The sequence below is a fragment of the Ylistrum balloti genome, unplaced genomic scaffold (assembly GCF_031769215.1).
Source record: "Ylistrum balloti isolate Yb309-2 unplaced genomic scaffold, AGI_CSIRO_Ybal_v1 Utg369600, whole genome shotgun sequence".
In the NCBI taxonomy this organism is placed as follows: Eukaryota; Metazoa; Mollusca; class Bivalvia; order Pectinida; family Pectinidae; genus Ylistrum; species Ylistrum balloti.
Genome location: NW_026781881.1, coordinates 61014 through 80787, shown reverse-complemented (window position 1 = coordinate 80787; position 19774 = coordinate 61014). Strand labels below are relative to the sequence as shown.

The window sequence follows — 19774 nt, the reverse complement described above, 5'->3', positions numbered from 1 at the left end:
AGGTGTAATCAGTAGATATCTCTAGGTAAGGAAATTAACTGGTATCGAGAAGTATGGTAAACGTGACAGGTGTAATCAGTAGATATCTCTAGGTAAGGAAATTAACTGGTATATATGGTCAAACGTGACAGGTGTAATCAGTAGATATCTCTAGGTAAGGAAAATAACTGGTATCGAGAAGTATGGTAAACGTGACAATGGTAGGTGTGATCGCTGGATATCGATATTTCGAGTGAATCCTAGATATCTGAAATTGTGATCATCGAATATCTGGGATATCTTTGAGTATCTTGAAGTTCGAACACGAAATATTATAAATATATATTTTAAAGAATAATTACTGTACATTGTCGTATATAAAAACTTTCCATGGAAATCTAACAATGATATGCATTTAAGATCAAAAGATAAAAATGAAATATAAAAACAACGAAACAAAACGTTTTAAACGTTTAATTCCTACATTAAAAATACTACTTTTTTCGATAACTAAGGACTAATGGAATGCGTCATATATATAAATATTCTATAAAAATATACATATTTTTTGTCTGTTATACAAGAACCAAAGTCTTCAGACAATGATAAAGAAGTAATTGGCAAAGGCATCTTTATGTGTGTTTGTTTGGTTTATCTCCCCTTGAACAGCTTGATAAATATTTGAGGCAGTAGCTATAAGCCACCTTCCTGAACAACATATGGGAGGTCCGTCCCTTCAGTGCAATACGGGTTACCCATCTTAGTCAAGGACAAAATTACGACAACACGACTGGTACTCGGTCTATGTTCCAGGAATGATGTTTACGTCGATATTCTTACACAATGGTGACGTTTTCAGTGTATATGTTGGATATTTGAGATCACTATGTGTCATTAAAAGCTACATACTACTCTTTTAAGAATCTACCTTATAAGAATTATTGTACACCTTGGCAGATTGTAGTTAGTGACGTCACACCATGGCCATAAATTCCTCGCGAGAGATAACGCCGTCATCATTGGTATCCACATGACTAAACATTTCATTGATTTGGTCGTCGTCAAAGTTTTCCTCCTTCAGCATCTGACAGATCACATCTTTGGATAGTTTCCCGCAACCTTCCTTGTCAAGTTCTTTAAACTTCTCTGAAAACGCTGTCCTGAAACATTCAGCATAAACTTTTGATGTGTATTAATAATTAAACTGTAGATTAATTTTCCATCCCAGTTATATATGATGATATATGACATAGATTATACTTACCTTCTATTATGTATACAGTACGGCAGTAGTTTCGCTAGAACGGGAGAGCAGAGTAAAAACTAAATGTTTTCACCATCCCGTCATTTTTTGTCAAAAATGTTGTCAGAGTCTACTTGGGGTAACTTTCATTATCTTTTTGATATCTCTCTCTCTCTCTCTCTCTCTCTCTCTCTCTCTCTCTCTCTCTCTCTCTCTCTCTCTCTCTCTCTCTCTCTCTCTCTCTCTCTCTCTCTCTCTCTCTCTCTCTCTCTCTCTCTCTCTCTCTCTCTCTCTCTCTCTCTCTCTCTCTCTCTCTCTCTCTCTCTCTCTCTCTCTCTCTCTCTCTCTCTCTCTCTCTCTCTCTCTCTGTCTCTCTCTCTCTCTCTCTTTCTCTCTCTCTCTCTCTCTTTTCTGTTTCTTCCTCTCTGTCTGTCTTGTCTCTGTCTCTGTCTCTGTCTCTGTCTCTCTCTCTCTGTCTCTGTCTCTCTCTGTCTCTGTCTCTGTCTCTGTCTCAGTCTCTCTCTCTCTGTCTCTTTCTGTTTCTTCTCTCTGTCTCTGTCTCTCTCTGTCTCTTATCAACATACATCTCTCTCTCTCTCTCTGTCTTTGTCTCTGTCTTTGTCTCTCTCTATGTAACTCTCTCTCTGTCTCTCTCTCTCTCTTCTCTGTCTGTCTCTCTTTCTCTCTCTCTCTCTCTCTCTCTCTCTCTCTCTCTCTCTCTCTCTCTCTCTCTCTCTCTCTCTCTCTCTCTCTCTTTCTGTCTCTCTTTCTATCTCTCACTCTGTCTCTCTCTCTCTGTCTCTGTCTCTCTCTCTCTGTCTCTCTCTCTCTGTCTCTGTCTCTCTCTTCTCTTTCTATCTCTCTCTATCTCTCTCTGTCTCTTTCTCTCTCCAGCTGTTTTCCTTACTATAAGTACATAGCAACCCCCCCCCAAAAAAAAAAAAAAAAAAAATCTGTTCCACTTCTGATAACCTTTTTGCTTCTATTACCATACTTATAAATACATTGTTTGAATGTAATATCACGAAAGACACTAAAATTGTACCTTCGGTCTTTCTTGGACATTTCTTTCAAGAACTCCTCCAAGGTGATAACGCCATCTCCATTTCTGTCAAGGGCACAGAACATAGCCTACAATATTCCAAGTAGGAACAGCATGAAAAATGTATACATTATAGTAAACATTTATGTTAATCCATTTATTTTATGCATATGCTACAAAACTGTAAAATATTGTAAGGGGAAGTAACTCCTTATTTGGTTAACTTTGTGATCTATATGGAATGTGACTCAAATATAAGATACATGGATTGACCAATATATACATGGTGGGTGTCGTTGTCAGCAGAACACGCTTCTTACCCTTCCAGATATTTTTCAGTGGTTTCTATTTGACTCGTTCCTTTGTTCATATTTTGATATCTTTTCATCAATTTTGAACTGAATTAAAATGTTGGGATATGTCGTCATTTTCATGTTTTATTTTTTGTTTTGCTGACACAATCACAACGGCGCGGAACGCTCAGTATATTACGGCACTTTAACGATAAATGAAAAGCGGCAGAGAGTGCCAGTAGAGTTAGAACCATAGACCGTACACAGTATCTAGTTCCTTCAGTACAACTGTACATGATGACAAAAGCACAAACTAATTCTAATTCACGCGATGACCAATCTACATTTAAGTAATCAATGTTAACTGGGGAAAGAAAATGCACCGACACATATATACAATATTATTCAATCACATTCTGTGGGAAGTTCCGGGAATCTTCGGAACTGATTTCCGGAAAATGCCGGAAATATCTCGGGTATATTGCAATTATAAGACACCATACTATCGGATCACGACTGAGGGCAGACAGCCGTCACGTTTCGTTGCGCAAATACACAAACAATACACAAACAACACACACAATACACAAGCGATCATTTTAAGTCCGTGATAGGCGTCACGGGGCGATTGACTTGAAACATCCAAAAAATGTTTCGTTCCGCTGCAAAGAGTCCATCTTTCTATTATAAGGGAATCTGATGTTAGTGTAAAACATACTAACATTTCATACTAACAAATTGTAAGTAAATTCTTTATATCTTTGGATGGATGACATCTGTTATCTAACGTGATTAAGTGTCCACATGTATACAAAATTTACTCGTCCTGATCTGTAGAGCCAACAGGTGGTCTTACCTTCAGTAAGCCTTGTTATACTGAAATTTGACAGGCTTGTCGGCATATCATTGTATATACTGTAATATAACGTATTAATTCAGGTTTCTGGTATCTGATTGGTAAGTCTAATAACAGCCACTACAACTCATTCTGTAGAGCTGAGTTAGGCCGACAATTTCTGTCTCTAAAATGACAGTTTAATATATACTGTCCAGTGCTATTGGGCGAGGCAAAGCTGTTATTAGTAAAACTGGTCATGGCGGAGAGAGAAAAAGCACACACTAAAATGGCATTACTACAGCAAGCTGTAAAGTCTAAACAAGTGAGGCTAATAAATTTGCTCAAGTTTTCTGGGTACGTCGCAGGAACAATTGTTTAATTCCCCGAATCCATTGTGGATGTATTCCTACCACTTTTAATACAATTTTTAGTACCAACTCGATCTGTCTCTAAAATGCGCATAGTCAATAAATACGTAAATGTCATTATCAGGAAAATAGATGTGAATATTGACATTTATTATCATTCTGGAGAGAGAAATATTCGGTCTAGAGCTGTATAACCCGGGGTGTAGATTAGAGGTGTTTATAATCAGTATTTGGATCAGTTGATGTCGTCTTCTGCTGACCTGTTGTTCTAGACAGCATGCGGTGGATATCCCGCATATTGTTCTGTGATGTAGCAACCAATTGTCACAAGGATAATGCACCTCAAGATGATTTGTTTGTTGACGGGACGATAAACCCGGCAAACAAGCGACAAAAAACTCCTTAGTTCACAAATTTCTGCTCTGACATTCGTCCGAAAAAGATACATTCAATCGGAGAAATGAATGTGATAATTTGGGCTCTTAACCATAAGTACATCTAAACCTTTTAACAAATAGTACGGAGCCCGTTAACTGACATGCTCCATACTTATTCTATTTCGTTTTTTCGGAATATTAATTCGTTATTTCGAAATATTATTTCGTTTAAACGAAATAGTATTTCGAAAAAACGAAATAAAATAAGTATGGAGCATGTCAGTTAACGGGCTCCGTAAAATAGCTATCGGTTCGTTAAATAAATGAAAATAAACGGCATACGAAGAACTTGCGTTGTACTCTACGTTAGAAGTTTTAAAGTTTTAACTTAAAGTCTTACCACAAGATCCTCGTTGCTTATGTCATTCCCAAATTCATTCTGGATTAACTTTTTGAGTTCCACAGGCGTTACTACCCCATCTCCACTAGTTTCGGCCTTTTGGAATATGTCCGTCAATTTTTCCTCACTGCAGGCCATCCTTCGTACTGACGCTCGACAAGGTCACAACACTTCAAGGCTGTACACCGAAATATATTGAAAGCAGCGAATGGACAGTTCACAGCGAATGGACAGTCCAATGTTCACGGTAGCTGACTTCACAATGAATATATACGGTCAGGTTTCCAGAGCTTATGCGTGGACAGTGTGACGCAAACCCCGACAGATAATTGGAAGCACTTCTAGCAGCAAACTTTCCCTATAGCAAACTGGAGGCGCTCATCAAAATAGATGTATGTATGTCCGTCATGATAACAGGCAGTCATAAATTAAAGCATGTGTGTGTGTGTAGCTTGGTGTCTAACGAGTCAGGAATTTCTCTTGTCAGTATTATTCTGACCTCTCCCCCTTTTTATGGTCAGGCTCTCCAGCCACGTCAGCGTTCTGGTGACAACGATTACGTGGGCTAGGAGAGACTAGAAGAATGAAAGATTGTCGAGACAGGAAGTGGAAATTTCATGACTAAACAAGACTAATTCAGATTTACGACGTCACGTATACCTGAAATTAGCTGCATGTAAAAAATCAATGTTGATATCTTTTTTTAAAAACTTAATCACACGATGTATATTTTTATTCAATATCTTATTCATATACAAAGTTTGAGAGAGTACATTTATAATGAGTAATAACTGTTGATAATGTCTTATTTTTTCTCGCTCCTTACTATAATTTGCTTTTTCGTATAAACATAATGATTTCAAGTGGAGCTGGTGACTATACAGAAGCCCTTGGCTGATATATATATATATATCGTCGTATAAATTAACCTGACGGTAGGTTATACACAGGAGTTTGGCGGATTGTATAAAGGAAGGTCATTTCACATGGTATATGTGTTTTCATTATGTGCTATCATGCGGAATTCGTTAGTAAAAGAAGAGTGTAAACAGTGTTCGAAAACAGTTTCAAATTTCTCGCTAGCTCAGGAATTCTGTCTGATTGTCCTATTATGTTGAATGCAAGGTGTTTTGACCCGAAATCTGATGCAAACAATTTAGGGTTTTATGAATGGTATCTCGTATTGTATTCGATTAAACATACAGGTTCCTCTACTTAAAAAAATATCAATTTCTTCCTTACTGTAGTTAAATTGACACAGCAGGTCGAACCTACGGAGTAGAACATATATTAATGTGTCTTAATGTGTAACACTGGAGATCCTTTGGTGATTAGATAAACGGCTGATCTAGCAAAATTGGAAACACTTGACTGGCAGACTTAGATATAACATCGATAATTTATATTTAAATTTCCCTAATAATTCCTAATGATACAGTAATCTGTTTTGAGTATTTTTTAAAACTTAATTAAACAACATATATTTTTTTTTTATAAATTAACAAGCCGGTGACGTCCGATTTGGTGTCAAGAATTAATTGTATTACATTGTATTTACTGCAGGTCAGAGGTCGCTATAAGTATTCGTTAAGGAATCACATACTTTATCTAAAGTGTGTTTGGTTGATTCACCACACAGTTACTACCGGATGTGACCGTAAATACGTAATGTTTGATAAAAAAAGTGAAGTACACACCTCTCATTGATAGTAGTTAGATCATCAAGTCTGTTGATTTAAAACAAATAAACAAAACATTAGTCCATTTCGGTGGATATGTAACTTTTGTTGTGTTTTTTTTTTCAAACATTACGTATTTACGGTGAAATATTATCATACTCAGGGTATCCTATGTCAGTTGACGGGGGGGGGGGGGGGGGGGGGGTTGAAGGAATATGACAGAAATGAACGGAGAACTTGTTTATCAAGTGTTTGGTGGAATACTAGCGTCGATGGTTTTATGATGTAGAATATCACTGACGTTTATGATATCTATCCCCTTGTTTGTACACTCGACTTCCGATCCTCGGTACTCCAGGGGCCACGCCCACTATTACGTACAGAAAGCGAAAGTGATCGTAACTCCTGGAGTATCGAGGAGATGGTTTACATGAAGAACTGTGTCAAACGGTCTATCAAAACAACACTATATGTACATAACAATGATATATACACATAACCTACACATCTAGGTATGGATTCTATGATTTGTGTGAAGTAAAACGACTCCATACTAGGACCTCTGTTTAGTCCACAACTTGTTTCTTCCCAGTTACGGACAGGTTTACAGTTTTCCCTGTTGATTCTGCTGCCTTTGTACCCCCGTCTCCTGTTGTAAGGTTTTACTTTTGTTGAACAAAACAACAATTCTCTCCGCCGTGCTTGCTATCAAACTTGAGAGGTAGTTACAACAGTAGACATACTGCCCAAATTTCAACCTGCTCATTCAGGCATGTCACGGCGCGGCTGAGCTCAGCTACAGGTGGGGTTTTAAACTTGAAGGTATCACCTTACCAGACAGTCACGCTAGCCTTAGGTTACATGCATGGTTAATTTCATTGAAATTTTCCATCCAGAATTTTACTCTGTCGTACTTCATTTTGTATATGTAGGAGTGAAATAAATTCGTTTATACGTTGGCCATTTCGACGGAAAGTTATATATGGTGTGATTTTGTTTCCATTCAAATAGCTTTGAAGTTGTAGACATCCTCCTCCTTCCCTATATCCCCCAACGAACATCCACCTCAACAGACATTTTATTTATTAAACTGCGTTTAAATGACCAGAAGATCATAAGACCTATGCCCCTTTGCTTCTTCAGCATTTTAATGTTGTCTGAAGGTGTCCCTTTCCCATTGTTCAACTGATCTCTTTCAAATTTGGTTGGATTTATAATCTTGACGTGGAATCTTGTTAATTTTTTTCTCGAATGGCATTTTAACTGAACAACTGTAAGAAACGGTATGGCTCTGGGTTAGTTTTTTCAGCTTTCTAATTTTGTTTGGAGACCTAACTCTATAATGTATAACTATGACATGACGAAATTGGGTTTCCCTGAATATATTAAGATTCAACAGCTGATTAAAAAACGTTATTGCTTTATGTCAACTTCCCTGCAAATCCATTTAAAATTTGATTAAAGTTATCATAAGAAATACAGCTCTGTTTTCAAATAGCCTTCCTTTCTATCTACATCAGAGACCCATTTCATCCAATAAGCGAGAGGTGGGAAGAGCTTGTTACCGAACGCGCCTGAAATTTGACACAAGAGCTTGACAGAGTTTGTTACCGAACGCGCCTGCAATTTGACACAAGAGCTTGACAGAGTTTGTTACCGAACGCGCCTGCAATTTGACACAAGAGCTTGACAGAGTTTGTTACCGAACGCGCCTGCAATGTGCTCTTACCGACTCATTTCCATCGAAGTTTTTTGCGAGTTATTATTTCAATACGGTATCCGTTTCGAAATTCAGCCTTTCTACACAAATGACATCCGTATGTAAGTAAGGGCAGTATATAGAAAGCCTACATAGTAAACGAAAACAGGTTTTCTCCTATGACATGTCTGTAACACATTGCCCATCGAAAAGTAAATACAGTACAGAAGCTCGAAAGTTTTAAAAAAATCCGCCATTTTCTTCCTACATCTAGAAACATGAAACATGCGATTTCTTTGTTCATGCCTTATCAGGAGCGAGAGGGTCCAGAATGAATATATATAGCTTGATTAACACGGTAGAGTTTTATAGAAATGTGTGTGACTGAATAGTGAACAGTGCATTGCAATTCTTAACAATAAGAAATTGTATCATACAGCTCCATCGTCTGTGATGTTAAGGGTATGGCTGTGTATCCGAGGAGACGATTGGGGGTAGACCCAAGACGATTGGATGAAGGTGAATTAGAAAGCAAAAAGTCATGAAAAAGCAATTAACAACACGATACATGAAATCAGGCAGTGATCACACTATATCTGCAGATGAAACCACGGATATCTGGAAGTTTTATTACTGATTATCTTGTAAACTGGTAGGTGTGGTAAGTAGGTATCTCGACGGTACAGTATAATAACTTGATATCGAGATAAAAGTGACACTGGTAGGTGTAATCACTGGATATCGATATTTCGAGTGAACCCTGGATATCTGGAATTGTGATCATTGGATAACTGACATATCTTTGGGTATCTCGAGGTTCGAACTCGAGATACTGCAAATTTACATTCTGAATAATATTCTCTGTACATTGACGTATAAATAAACTTTCCGATAAAAATCTAAGAACGATATGGTCAAAAGATAAAAATGAAATACAAGAATAACGAAACAAAATGTTTTAGACCATTTTATTCCTTCATTGAGTATTGTGAAAGTAAAATATGAAATGTTCTGCGACAACAAAGATTGAGAAAGGAGGAAAGCTAGAAAATTACACACCGTTTAAATGTGATCTTGTTATTTGTTTATATTGCCTAAAGATGTATACAATGTAAATTTTATGTTAGCTTCGTTTTTGTTTTGTTCTTTTTATCAACACGAGATGAATTACTAACAGAACATTTACACCTTAGCAGATTGTAGTTAGTGACGTCACACCATGCCCATAAATTCCTCGCGAGAGATAACGCCGTCATCATTGGCATCAAGACGACTAAACATAGCTTCGATTTGGTCGTCGTCAAGGTTTTCCTCCTTCAGCATCTGACAGATCAAACCTTTGGGTAGTTTCCCACAACCTTCCTTGTCAAGTGCTTTAAACTGCTCTGAAAACGCTGTCCTGGAACATTCAACATATACATTTTTTTTGTGAATTAATCATTAAACTTCAAATTTATTTCCAATCCGAGTTGTTATATATGATGGATAATGTAGTTTAATTAATGAAGAAAATATCAATTAAATAAACCTGTTATTACAAGTACAGATAGAGTACGGCTGTATTTGAGCTAAAACAGGACAATAGGGCGCGGCGCTCTCATTTTCAAAAACTAAATTGCACCCTGCCTTAAAACTGGAAGCCTTGATATTCGCACACACCCACGCGCACACCACACACGCGCACACTGCACACGCGCACACACACATACGCGCGCGCGGGTAGGTATAGAAAAGCACTGATCGTCTGGTTTCCACTTTTTGTTCCACCTTTCTGTAAGTTCGTCTTGGTGAATGAACAATTACTTTGTACCTATAATGTAGCAAAACAACCCAATAATGATATATAATAGACTATGAATTCTACTTGGGTTGCTAACATTCCACATACAAATGTCTGTGATTAAATCCAGCTGTTTTCCTTGCTATAACTACATAGCAAAACCCAAAACACTCTGTTCCACTTCTGATAGCCTTTTTGCTTCTAACACCTTACTCATAAACACATTATTTACCTAAAAAGGTGAATATATGTGGAAATATCATGAAAGACACTAAAATTGTACCTTCGGTCTTTCTTGCACATTTCTGTCTTGAACTCCTCCCAGGTGATTCTATTATCTCCATTTTTGTCAATGGCACAGAAAATAGCCTACAATATTCCAAGTAGGAACAGCATGTAAAATGTATACGTTATAGTAAACATTTATGTTAATCCTTTTATTTTATGCATATGCTACATAACTATAAAATATTGAAAGGGGAAGTAACTCCTTATTTGGTTAATTTTGTGATCTGTATGAAGATACATGGATTAACCAATATTTACATGGTGGATGTCGTTCATTCAGCAGAAAAGGATTCTATTTGACTCGTTCCTTTGTTCACACTTTGATATCTTTTCATTAATTTTGCACTGAATTCAAATGTTATGTAGATATATTCCTTTTCATGTTCTTTCTTTCTTTTCGTAAAGGACACAATCACAACGGCAAGCTACGCGCACTGATATCTCAGCTCTCTGATGATATAACCGCCCCAGCATGTCAGTAGAGAATGAACTGTGCGCCGTGCTCCATAGCTTGAATATATCACTCCATTTCTTACAGTATCACTGTACATGGTGACAAAAGCATAAAATAATTTCAATTCTTGTGATGGCAAATCTACGTTAAGATAAAACAAAAGAAAATTAGGTTACTTTTATCGAATAATATTCAATCACAACCCGGAAAAATTTACGGGGATCTTCGGAAAACATACCCAGAAATTTCTCCAAGATGTTACGATTACAAGACCGCTCGGTCATTCTGATTGTGTGGGAAGCAAGTCGTCACGCTTCTCCGCGCAATTACACAATACACAGGCGAAGATTTGGGGCAATTGCCTATCCGTCTATTTTTAAGTTAGTGATTGGCGACAAGGGCCTATTGACTTGTAATCTCCGAAAACCTGTTTAGTTCTGCTGAAAAGAGTTTGAAGAATATCTTTCTATAATATCGAAATCTGATTTGAATGTACAGCAAACTAACATTATCAAGTAAATTTCAAGAAAAAAAATCTTCAAATCTCTAAATGAACGACATCTGATATCAAAGAGATTAAGTGTCCACATGTATACAAAATTTACTCGTCCTGATCTGTAGAGCCAACAGGTGGTCTTACCTTCAGTAAGCCTTGTTATACTGAAATTTGACAGGCTTGTCGGGATATCATTGTATATACTGTAATATAACGTATTAATTCAGGGTTCTGGTATCTGATTGGTAAGTCTAATAACAGCCACTACAACTCATTCTGTAGAGCTGAGTTAGGCCGACAATTTCTGTCTCTAAAATGACAGTTTAATATATACTGTCCAGTGCTATTGGGCGAGGCAAAGCTGTTATTAGTAAAACTGGTCATGGCGGAGAGAGAAAAGGCACACACTAAAATGGCATTACTACAGCAAGCTGTAAAGTCTAAACAAGTGAGGCTAATAAATTTGCTCAAGTTTTCTGGGTACGTCGCAGGAACAATTGTTTAATTCCCCAAATCCATTGTGGATGTATTCCTACCACTTTTAATACAATTTTTAGTACCAACTCGATCTGTCTCTAAAATAGATGTGAATATTGACATTTATTATCATTCTGGAGAGAGAAATATTCGGTCTAGAGCTGTTTAACCCGGGGTGTTGATTAGAGGTGTTTATAATCAGTATTTGACGGGGCGAATAACCCCGTAAACAAGTGACAAAAGAATTCTCTGACATGTTTCCGAATAAAATACACTCAATCGGAGAAATGAATGTGATAATTTGGGCTCTTAACCATAAGTACATCTAAACCGTTTAACAAATAGCTATAAATTCGTTAAATAAAGAGCCCAGACTGCTCACGAAGAACTTGCGTTGTACACTACGCTAGGAGTTTAAAAGTCATAACTAAAAATAGTCTTACCGTCACATCTTCGTCGCTGATGGTGTTGCATAATTCCTTCTTGATCATATCTTTGAGTTGCACAACCGTTAAAAACCCGTTATTTTTAACATCGGCCTTTTTGTATAACTCCATGAATTTTTCCTCACTGACGGCCATCTTACGTACTGACAGACACACCTGACACGATAACAACAATTCAAGGCTGTAGGCCGAAATAAATTGAAAACGTAGAATGGACAGTTCACACCCGGCAGGTATGTTGTGTAGACTCCAATCTAATAGCTTTTGCTGTAGGTAAAACTAGTTCACGCTAGCTCCCTCTAACTACCGACCTGTTTCAGCAAGATTTTACCTGTGGTGTACTGGAGACGCCCACTTTCAATAACTCATAAATTACAGCGTATGATAGGTTCGAAAGGAGGTTGTTGGCTAACGAGTCCTTTCGTCGCATTTTTCTGATTTGTCTATAAGCTGAAAGGACGAGTTGGTGGCCTATCTGATTTGGTTTCTGTTAGGGTAATTTTGAACTCCGTCTAATGCCTTAAAATAATTGTATAGTCTTACATTATCTCTAGACCCATAGACCGGCGTTATCACGTCTACTTTTCTCAGGAAACCACAGACGGATCTTTAACGCACGACATTGGACAATCCCCACACGGGCCACCGTTTAAAGTCCCATCCGTCTAATATAGATAGAAGTTTTTGAAAAGAGAAATAGTCTTTACGCATGCGCAGGTAGGATGGTTGTGTTTAGCAGGAGTAATGTGTTAATTCTAACTGGTTACATCTTGAGTATAGATAGAGAGGAAGAAGGTTGTTTAATCTAACCTATATTTTATTATATACATCCCACGGTTTGAGTAAAAGTACTGTTTATACAGGATGTGAGATGTGGTAGGGGTGGTGGTGTGGGTCTTGGGTGGTTTAGTTGGTTTGTATAGTTGTGTGTTGTGTGTTGAGTATAATTGTGTGTAATCTGATTCTAGTTTTCTACATGGCAGGTTGTGTTGTGTTTACTTTTTGACCTTATAACCAGTGTTGAATAAACAGTTCTGTATAAAATATCGAGAACTGTTTGTCCGTATTGTACTACCTAACAGAGTTCTATATGCTACAAGCCAGGGAAGAAGACCCGACAGCAAACAGGTCCATGACCGTTGTACCCTGAGGTTCCCTTCTGTTTCTTCTATACTGGGCCAAAAATGTATTTCGTAAGTAGAGTTTTGCAAATAAGAAATGTAAGATGCAGCAAGCAGCAAATAGCATCAAACAACAGGAAACAGCAGCAAGCAGCAAACAACAGTAAAACAACAGCAAATTGCAGCAAAAGTTTGATTGTATTGTCATCGTTACATATTTTGAGAAAAAATATTTAAAATGTAATGGTGTAGGTGAAAAATGTAAATATTGCAAGTACAAAATGTGATCATTTGTTATAATTTTGTGTTTTCTTCTCTCAGGAAAATAGTAATATTTCGTAATAAAGAGATCAATATACAATTATGGACTTCGGTACTGGTGAATATGATGTGATATGAACCTGAAAAAATGATATTGACCGAGGCGAAGATTCATATCACATCATATTTACCAGCACAGAAGTCCATAACTGTTTTATTACATGTTCAAGATCCAGGTTTTTTTCCTTGAAATACGAATGAAGAACACGCACTGCGTGCTCGGTTGCCTTTTTGGTGTTTACAGCATCTTTATCCTCCAGCAGTTGTCCAAAACCCTCATCTGTAACAGAGGCGAAACGTTCGCCGGCAGCCATCGCAACGTCTGTGATCGTCTGACAGATCGCGTTCCGGTCTAACTGCGCAGGCACTGCGACAAGCTGTAGGGAATTTCCATTTAGGCTATATTTAGAAATCGATATTCACCGGAAAACCAGTCCTCATCAGTTTTTGAGAACTGCTCACTTGTATAGGATCCAGCCAATGCGATTTCGAGAAAATTTCATGCATATAATAATTAAAGTTATGTTCTTGCTTGCAAAATACCAATATACACACCAAAATACGCCATACACGCCATACAAGTCATATTCCGTTGTAAAAAAAATGATTTATACACTATACAGTACAGCCAAAAACTTAATGACATCGTCAAAACCAACCCGTCAGTCGAATTGCATACTTTATTATAGCTAAAAACATCTATGACGTCATTAAAACCAACCTGTCAGTCCAATTACGTACTTTACTATAACTAAAACATTAATGACGTCGTCAAAACCAACCCGTCAGTCGAATTACATTCTTTACTATAGCTAAAAACATCAATGACGTCATCAAAACCAACCCGTCAGTCGAATTACATATTTTACTGTAGCTAAAAAATATCAATGACGTCGTCAAAACCAACCACTCAGTCGAATAGCATAGGATGGCGTACGTGTAACACGGCAAACAGAACAAGGGAGACAATTAGTATCAGGGGCGACAATAAGGTGAGTTAATACGTCACACCTCGCCGTGATGAATATGGACTAAGACCACAATTAATTTCACTATATGTTTCATTGTAACATTAAAATTCATAACTAAGTCCCAAAGTTTCATCTGCAAATTTCCATTTCACCTGGCCAAGATCAACATCTGAGAAGCAAAATGTAAAAGTTTCAACCCACCATGTTGGGCATTTTCTGGAGATATACCTCCATGTGTGTCACCAACGTCAATTATATACATCCGGGTCAGGGGTAAAGGTGAAAACAGGACTTTTTACACCGGATCCTGCAGCACAAAATACATGTTCAATATGAATGATTTACACACTGACAGTTAGATTATCATCTCTATAACACATCTACATCAAATTTATAGGCAAAAATCCAATTCAAAAAGGCATATTATTTTTTTCCCAAATATACATACATTTTTTAGGGACTTCATTCGTGGGTACTGAACCCGGAAGTATTTAATTGTGGTCTTAGTCCATATATGTTTCTATGGGGCATTAGGTTTACGGCGTTGCTAAGGGAAATTCGCCATCTTGGATCCGTCGCTATGCTTTTCTCCCACAAGGTGGAGTAGCTCACAGAGCAGAGATATGGTCGTCTCAGACTGGCAGGAGTACACAGCATGACGTAACAAGGGACAGGTAAAACGAAGTATATGACTGATCTCTTCCCTACCCACACCTGCCTGTTACCTGTTATGAGCCATGAAGGTGTGACCTTGCAAAGACTCTCAAATTGGTCAGATGAAGCATTGAGCCTTCAGTGCAGGGAATCAGAGTAGCATGGGAAGTTCCCGATTTGCCCACTTTTAAAGCAAAGTAATTTCCATACTAACCATATATTTCACCTGAGTTCCTATACTTATGTTTTTTTACCTATTTTTCTGGTACTATAGATCTTATACTACATACTACAAACAAGAGGCTAAGGGCCTTGACGGTTGACTGAGATTAGCAATATTGAATATAAATGTTAAATGATATTTATCAAGTGTCATGTAACAGAAATTGTGACACTGTATATAGTAAGCCAGTGTCAATACATGCATCCCATCAAAACTGTCACCCTATACTGATAATTCTTATAAAGTTAATTCCAGTGGGAAATAACCAACGTTATGCTCAAAAATGTTTTTTTTTTCTATGAAAATTACAGTAAAGTCTTAAACAAAAATTCCTCCCCAGAAAGAAATGTGAGACTCACATTGGTAATTAAAGCACCATAAATTATTCCATTCATGAAGGGCATTTTATTCTACCATATCTGAATCTTAAGAAGAATTTTGTAATTTTTGACAATTTTACCAACTTTGGCCCCACCCCTCAGTCCCTGGATCGATATGGGCAAACCATCAAGCCGTCATCCTTTACTCTTAATTCTAACCAAGTTTGAAATACTTCCAATGGAAATTGAATAAATTGTGCTCAAAAATCTAGTTTTCCTATATAAACTAAAGTTAACTTTACCCCCTCCCCACGAAGATATGTGAGACCCCTGGGCCATGAAATTCACAATTTGGGTAAAGCACCTTACGATGCTTCCATTCGTGAAGAGTATTTGACTCTATCATATCTGGGTGTTGAGACGAAGAGTTTCGAAATCCGAGTCAATTTGACACCTTTTGGTCCGACTCCTCAGGCCTCTTGGGATGGGGACTGTATAAATCACAATTTTGGTTCATCTTCTTCAAGGAAGGTTTCCACAAAATTTGATTGGAATCGTATTAGGGGTTTTTGAGAAGAAGTCGAAAGTGTTAAATTGTTTACGGACGCACGACGCACAACGCCGGATGAAAGGTATTGGAATAATAATTGTTTTAAAATAATTCTTTTATGTGAATAAAATAGCACAATACATAGACAAATTGCCTGATATGAAGTACATCCAATAATATTACATTTCATGATGAATATTACATCTATTTTTACATTATCTTTATACACATGAAATGTATATAAGTGAACGAATCCCCCTATAGATAATAGCCACTGCATGATATTACGTGCCTCACAGAAATAGCCCCTCTCAATTCACATATCGGTATTTGTATTTGTCTAAGTATGAATAAAATGGGACCAATAATCTGTGACCAAAATAGTATAAAGATGATCTACTCCAGTACAGGTATTAGATCAAAACAAAGAGATATAAGATATTACTAACTACACTTTTTTCTGTCTGTACTATCACATAATGAGGAAAACTGGGAAGGCCGGCTGCACTGGATGTTCACTGCTTAAAATTAAATAAATGAAATGAAATAGAAAAATTAGAAAAATAGAAATATTGGACGTCTGTATGGATGACGATGTTCAAGCAATCACAGAGATATGGCCTGTCGTTAATGTTAATAAACACTATGGTTGTTGTAGTCTTGTCGTCAGTTGCTATCAGCAAACTCCTTGATGTGAGAAAATGTCAGATTTTCAGCACAATATGTTTATGTTACTATGGTTACGTATTAACCTTGACTTTACTGATATAGGCTTTTGGTTAAACTTATTATAAATTCTTATCACACAATATATATATATATATATGAACACAATAATTGTCGTATTTTTTTCGTCGGTTGCTTTCATCAAAATCTTGGTTGTGAGGCAAACACGACGTATATCAACATACTAAGCTGGGTGATGTATCAGTTAACATAAACTTTGTGTGATAATAGAAACAGATTTAAATCAACATGAAATCGACACTGCTTAAAAGATCGTAAGTTGATAAACATTTGGACCGCATGATTCATGGCTTCACTGGAGCGTGTTTTTCTAGTTAGCAATTTTCTTTTTTACTTAAATTTTGCAAGATTATAACAAAACACACGTCGACATATCTGCATATACCAGTGTGTTACCACGGACTTCGATCTATCTCCGTGATGTCATTGCCGTCTTATTCACGACAATCACATCAGATCTGGAAACTGATGTAATGAAAATTACAACTTTATGAATTATGTCGTATTTTATCATTGCATATTGTATGTAAAATATATAACAATTAACATAAATAGGTGTTTTTCCTGTTAGTTTTTGTTGACATTTCCAATTTCTTCCGTTCTTTCACAAATTTTTACGTAAGCGTCTCCTCTTTACTACAAGTTTGGACTTTATAATGAACAAGGATGGAACACCTATATTAATTAATAAATGCATATGTACTTGTATAAGTTGGGTACAGACATTTTTTTATATGCATGATAACCTAATTGTTGAGTTTATCGCGTGTCCTGAAATGTTGAAAGGCCATAAGGCGGACTTTAAACCTGTTAGATAAATCAATAGATAAAGTCAACTTTATATATTAGAGTGTTGCTATTACTGATCTTTACAAAAATGGATGTTTGATTATTTAATGAAAAAATGTATGATCGACAGCTGAAGCTTGCTGGTTTAGAATTACAACACAAAATAGCATAAAGCGCTCGCTGAGCTCGCGAATAAAGGTTAGTCTCAATAGTCCATGTTACACAAAATTCGGAAAGCCGTCACGAAAAAATGTACATAGTACATATGGGGTAAGTGCGTTTACTTGTATAGTGCGATATCGCAAGTGCTGTATGTTTTAATTGAAGTCATATCACAGGAAGAATGCAGGTGTATAATCATTCAAGGGCTCTGTGTGTAGTCTGAAGGGGACAAACATTATATTGTAAATGTGTCATCCCACGCAAACGAAATTTTCCGACTTTGATTCGGCAACGATCGTGAATTGAGACATGTTTACAAAACGTCAATTTCAACCGCTTCTATATCAATACAGACGCACGATGTACATGCATAGAATTTTGGATATTAAGTTCGACTTGGTGAATGAACACTTTGCACTTATATATTATAAAACAACCCAAGTATGATGTATAATAGACTATGAATTCTACTTGGGTTGCTAACATTCCACATACAAATGTCTGTGATTAAATCCAGCTGTTTTCCTTGCTATAACTACATAGCAAAACCTAAAACACCCTGTTCCACTCCTGATAGCCTTTTTGCTTCTAACACCTTACTCATAAACACATTGTTTACCTAAACAGGTGAATATATGTGGAAATATCATGAAAGACACTAAAATTTTACCTTCGGTCTTTCTTGGTCATTTCGTCGATAATGGCATCTGTGTTTGTATCATGACCACAGAAGATAGCCTACAATATTTGAAGTAATAGTGACCATTCATATCAAACTCTTATTTTCGTTATGTCCTATTAATACGCTAAATAGCAGTAGAATATCACAACAGAAAGTAACTCCAACATTTGATCAAAAAAGAGGGCCACTTGATAAACACAAAGGTTAGAAATGGCGTCCTGTTTACAGTTAACTTTACAACCAATACGGAATATGACTAAAATATCACGATCTTAGATTGAATAATATATACGTGAAGGGTGTCGTTTCCTTCTGCAAAAAAAAAAATCTATTTTACTTTTTCTTTTGTTCAATATTCTAAATGTTGTGTTCCACACTGATTTGGGAGCTGATAGAAAAGTTTTGCTAAGCTCTTATTAGATCAAAATTAGACTAAGGTTCCATTGTGTATGGATCTGCTAGACCTTCATATCTCAAATTATTAGACACTGTTCATCACCAGGGTCTGAGACTCGCTCTCGGAGGTTTAAGACCACACCTACAGCAAGCCTCTATGTAGAGGCTAACGAACCATCACTATATAGCCGTCGAAATAAATTGGCTTTGCAATACACCACTCAGCTAAGGTCAAATCCTTCAAATCCTGCTTTTTCACTTAAATTTTATCCAAAATATAAAACATTGTTTCAAAACAAACCTAAGACCATTCCACCATTCGGTATTCGGATTTCCGCTCTTTAACAAAACACAGATAGTGATATTGACCAATTCAGTCATTTGGAACGATAGAAACGCCACCTGGCTCTTTAATTCACCTGAACTTGACTTTTCACTTCATGAAATGGTTAAATCAGACACTGACAGTTGCACATTTCGTTCAATCTTCTCGAAATTGCAGTTGAAATATAAAACAATCTACATTTATATACTGATGGTTCAAAAGATAATGATAAGGTTGCCTCGGCCATGGTTACACAAGATGAAACCTATGGATGCCGGCTACCGAACAACGCCTCAATATTCTCGGCAGAAGCGCGAGCTATCTACCTCGCCCTTGAACACAATCAAACAAATTGATAAGAGCTGTTATCTATTCAGGCTCTCTTTCTGTACTACTCTGCAAAAGAAATATCGAAAATATTTTCATTCGTAATACATTATTACAATATCATGTACTTGCCTTTAACTTTTGTATTGCTTTTTGCTGGGTTCCTGGGCACTTGGGAATACCAGGCAATGGAAAAACAGATCGTGATGCAACGGAAACTTTATCGCTACCACCTGTTGTTTTTTTTTATTTATTTATTTATTTTACTAATTTTAAACCATTTATCAAACACTTTTTAAGAGCTCAGTGGCAGGAGGAATGGAATCA

The 19774-nt window shown here is 36.8% G+C and overlaps 2 protein-coding genes and 1 long non-coding RNA gene across 3 annotated transcripts; 1 reads left to right on the top strand and 2 right to left on the bottom strand.

Moving 5' to 3' along the window:
• Positions 1–482: 482 nt before the first annotated feature.
• Positions 483–4983, bottom strand: LOC132545851 (uncharacterized). The gene is made up of 3 exons (XM_060209526.1): positions 4541–4983; positions 2268–2353; positions 483–1139 (listed from the first exon to the last, which is right to left on the bottom strand). The coding sequence occupies exons 1-3, from the start codon at positions 4676–4678 to the stop codon at positions 953–955; spliced, it is 411 nt and encodes a 136-aa protein (XP_060065509.1). The 5' UTR covers positions 4679–4983; the 3' UTR covers positions 483–952.
• On the top strand, positions 4733–9325 carry LOC132545873 (uncharacterized). Its single transcript, XR_009554051.1, has 3 exons — positions 4733–4932; positions 8358–8437; positions 9115–9325. It is a non-coding gene; the product is annotated as an uncharacterized LOC132545873 (long non-coding RNA).
• LOC132545862 (calmodulin-4-like) lies at positions 8872–12063 on the bottom strand. Its single transcript, XM_060209537.1, has 3 exons — positions 11857–12063; positions 9982–10067; positions 8872–9317 (listed from the first exon to the last, which is right to left on the bottom strand). The coding sequence occupies exons 1-3, from the start codon at positions 11992–11994 to the stop codon at positions 9131–9133; spliced, it is 411 nt and encodes a 136-aa protein (XP_060065520.1). The 5' UTR covers positions 11995–12063; the 3' UTR covers positions 8872–9130.
• Between the last annotated feature and the right edge of the window lie 7711 nt (positions 12064–19774).

Coding starts and splice junctions, on each gene's coding strand:
- LOC132545851 (XM_060209526.1), bottom strand. CDS start 4,678: ATGGCCTGCAGTGAGGAAAAATTGACGGACATATTCCAAAAGGCCGAA. Junction 2,354..4,540: donor TAAGCAACGAGGATCTTGTG/GTAAGACTTTAA, acceptor GGAATATTGTAG/GCTATGTTCTGTGCCCTTGA. Junction 1,140..2,267: donor ATGTCCAAGAAAGACCGAAG/GTACAATTTTAG, acceptor TGAATGTTTCAG/GACAGCGTTTTCAGAGAAGT.
- LOC132545862 (XM_060209537.1), bottom strand. CDS start 11,994: ATGGCCGTCAGTGAGGAAAAATTCATGGAGTTATACAAAAAGGCCGAT. Junction 10,068..11,856: donor TCAGCGACGAAGATGTGACG/GTAAGACTATTT, acceptor GGAATATTGTAG/GCTATTTTCTGTGCCATTGA. Junction 9,318..9,981: donor ATGTGCAAGAAAGACCGAAG/GTACAATTTTAG, acceptor TGAATGTTCCAG/GACAGCGTTTTCAGAGCAGT.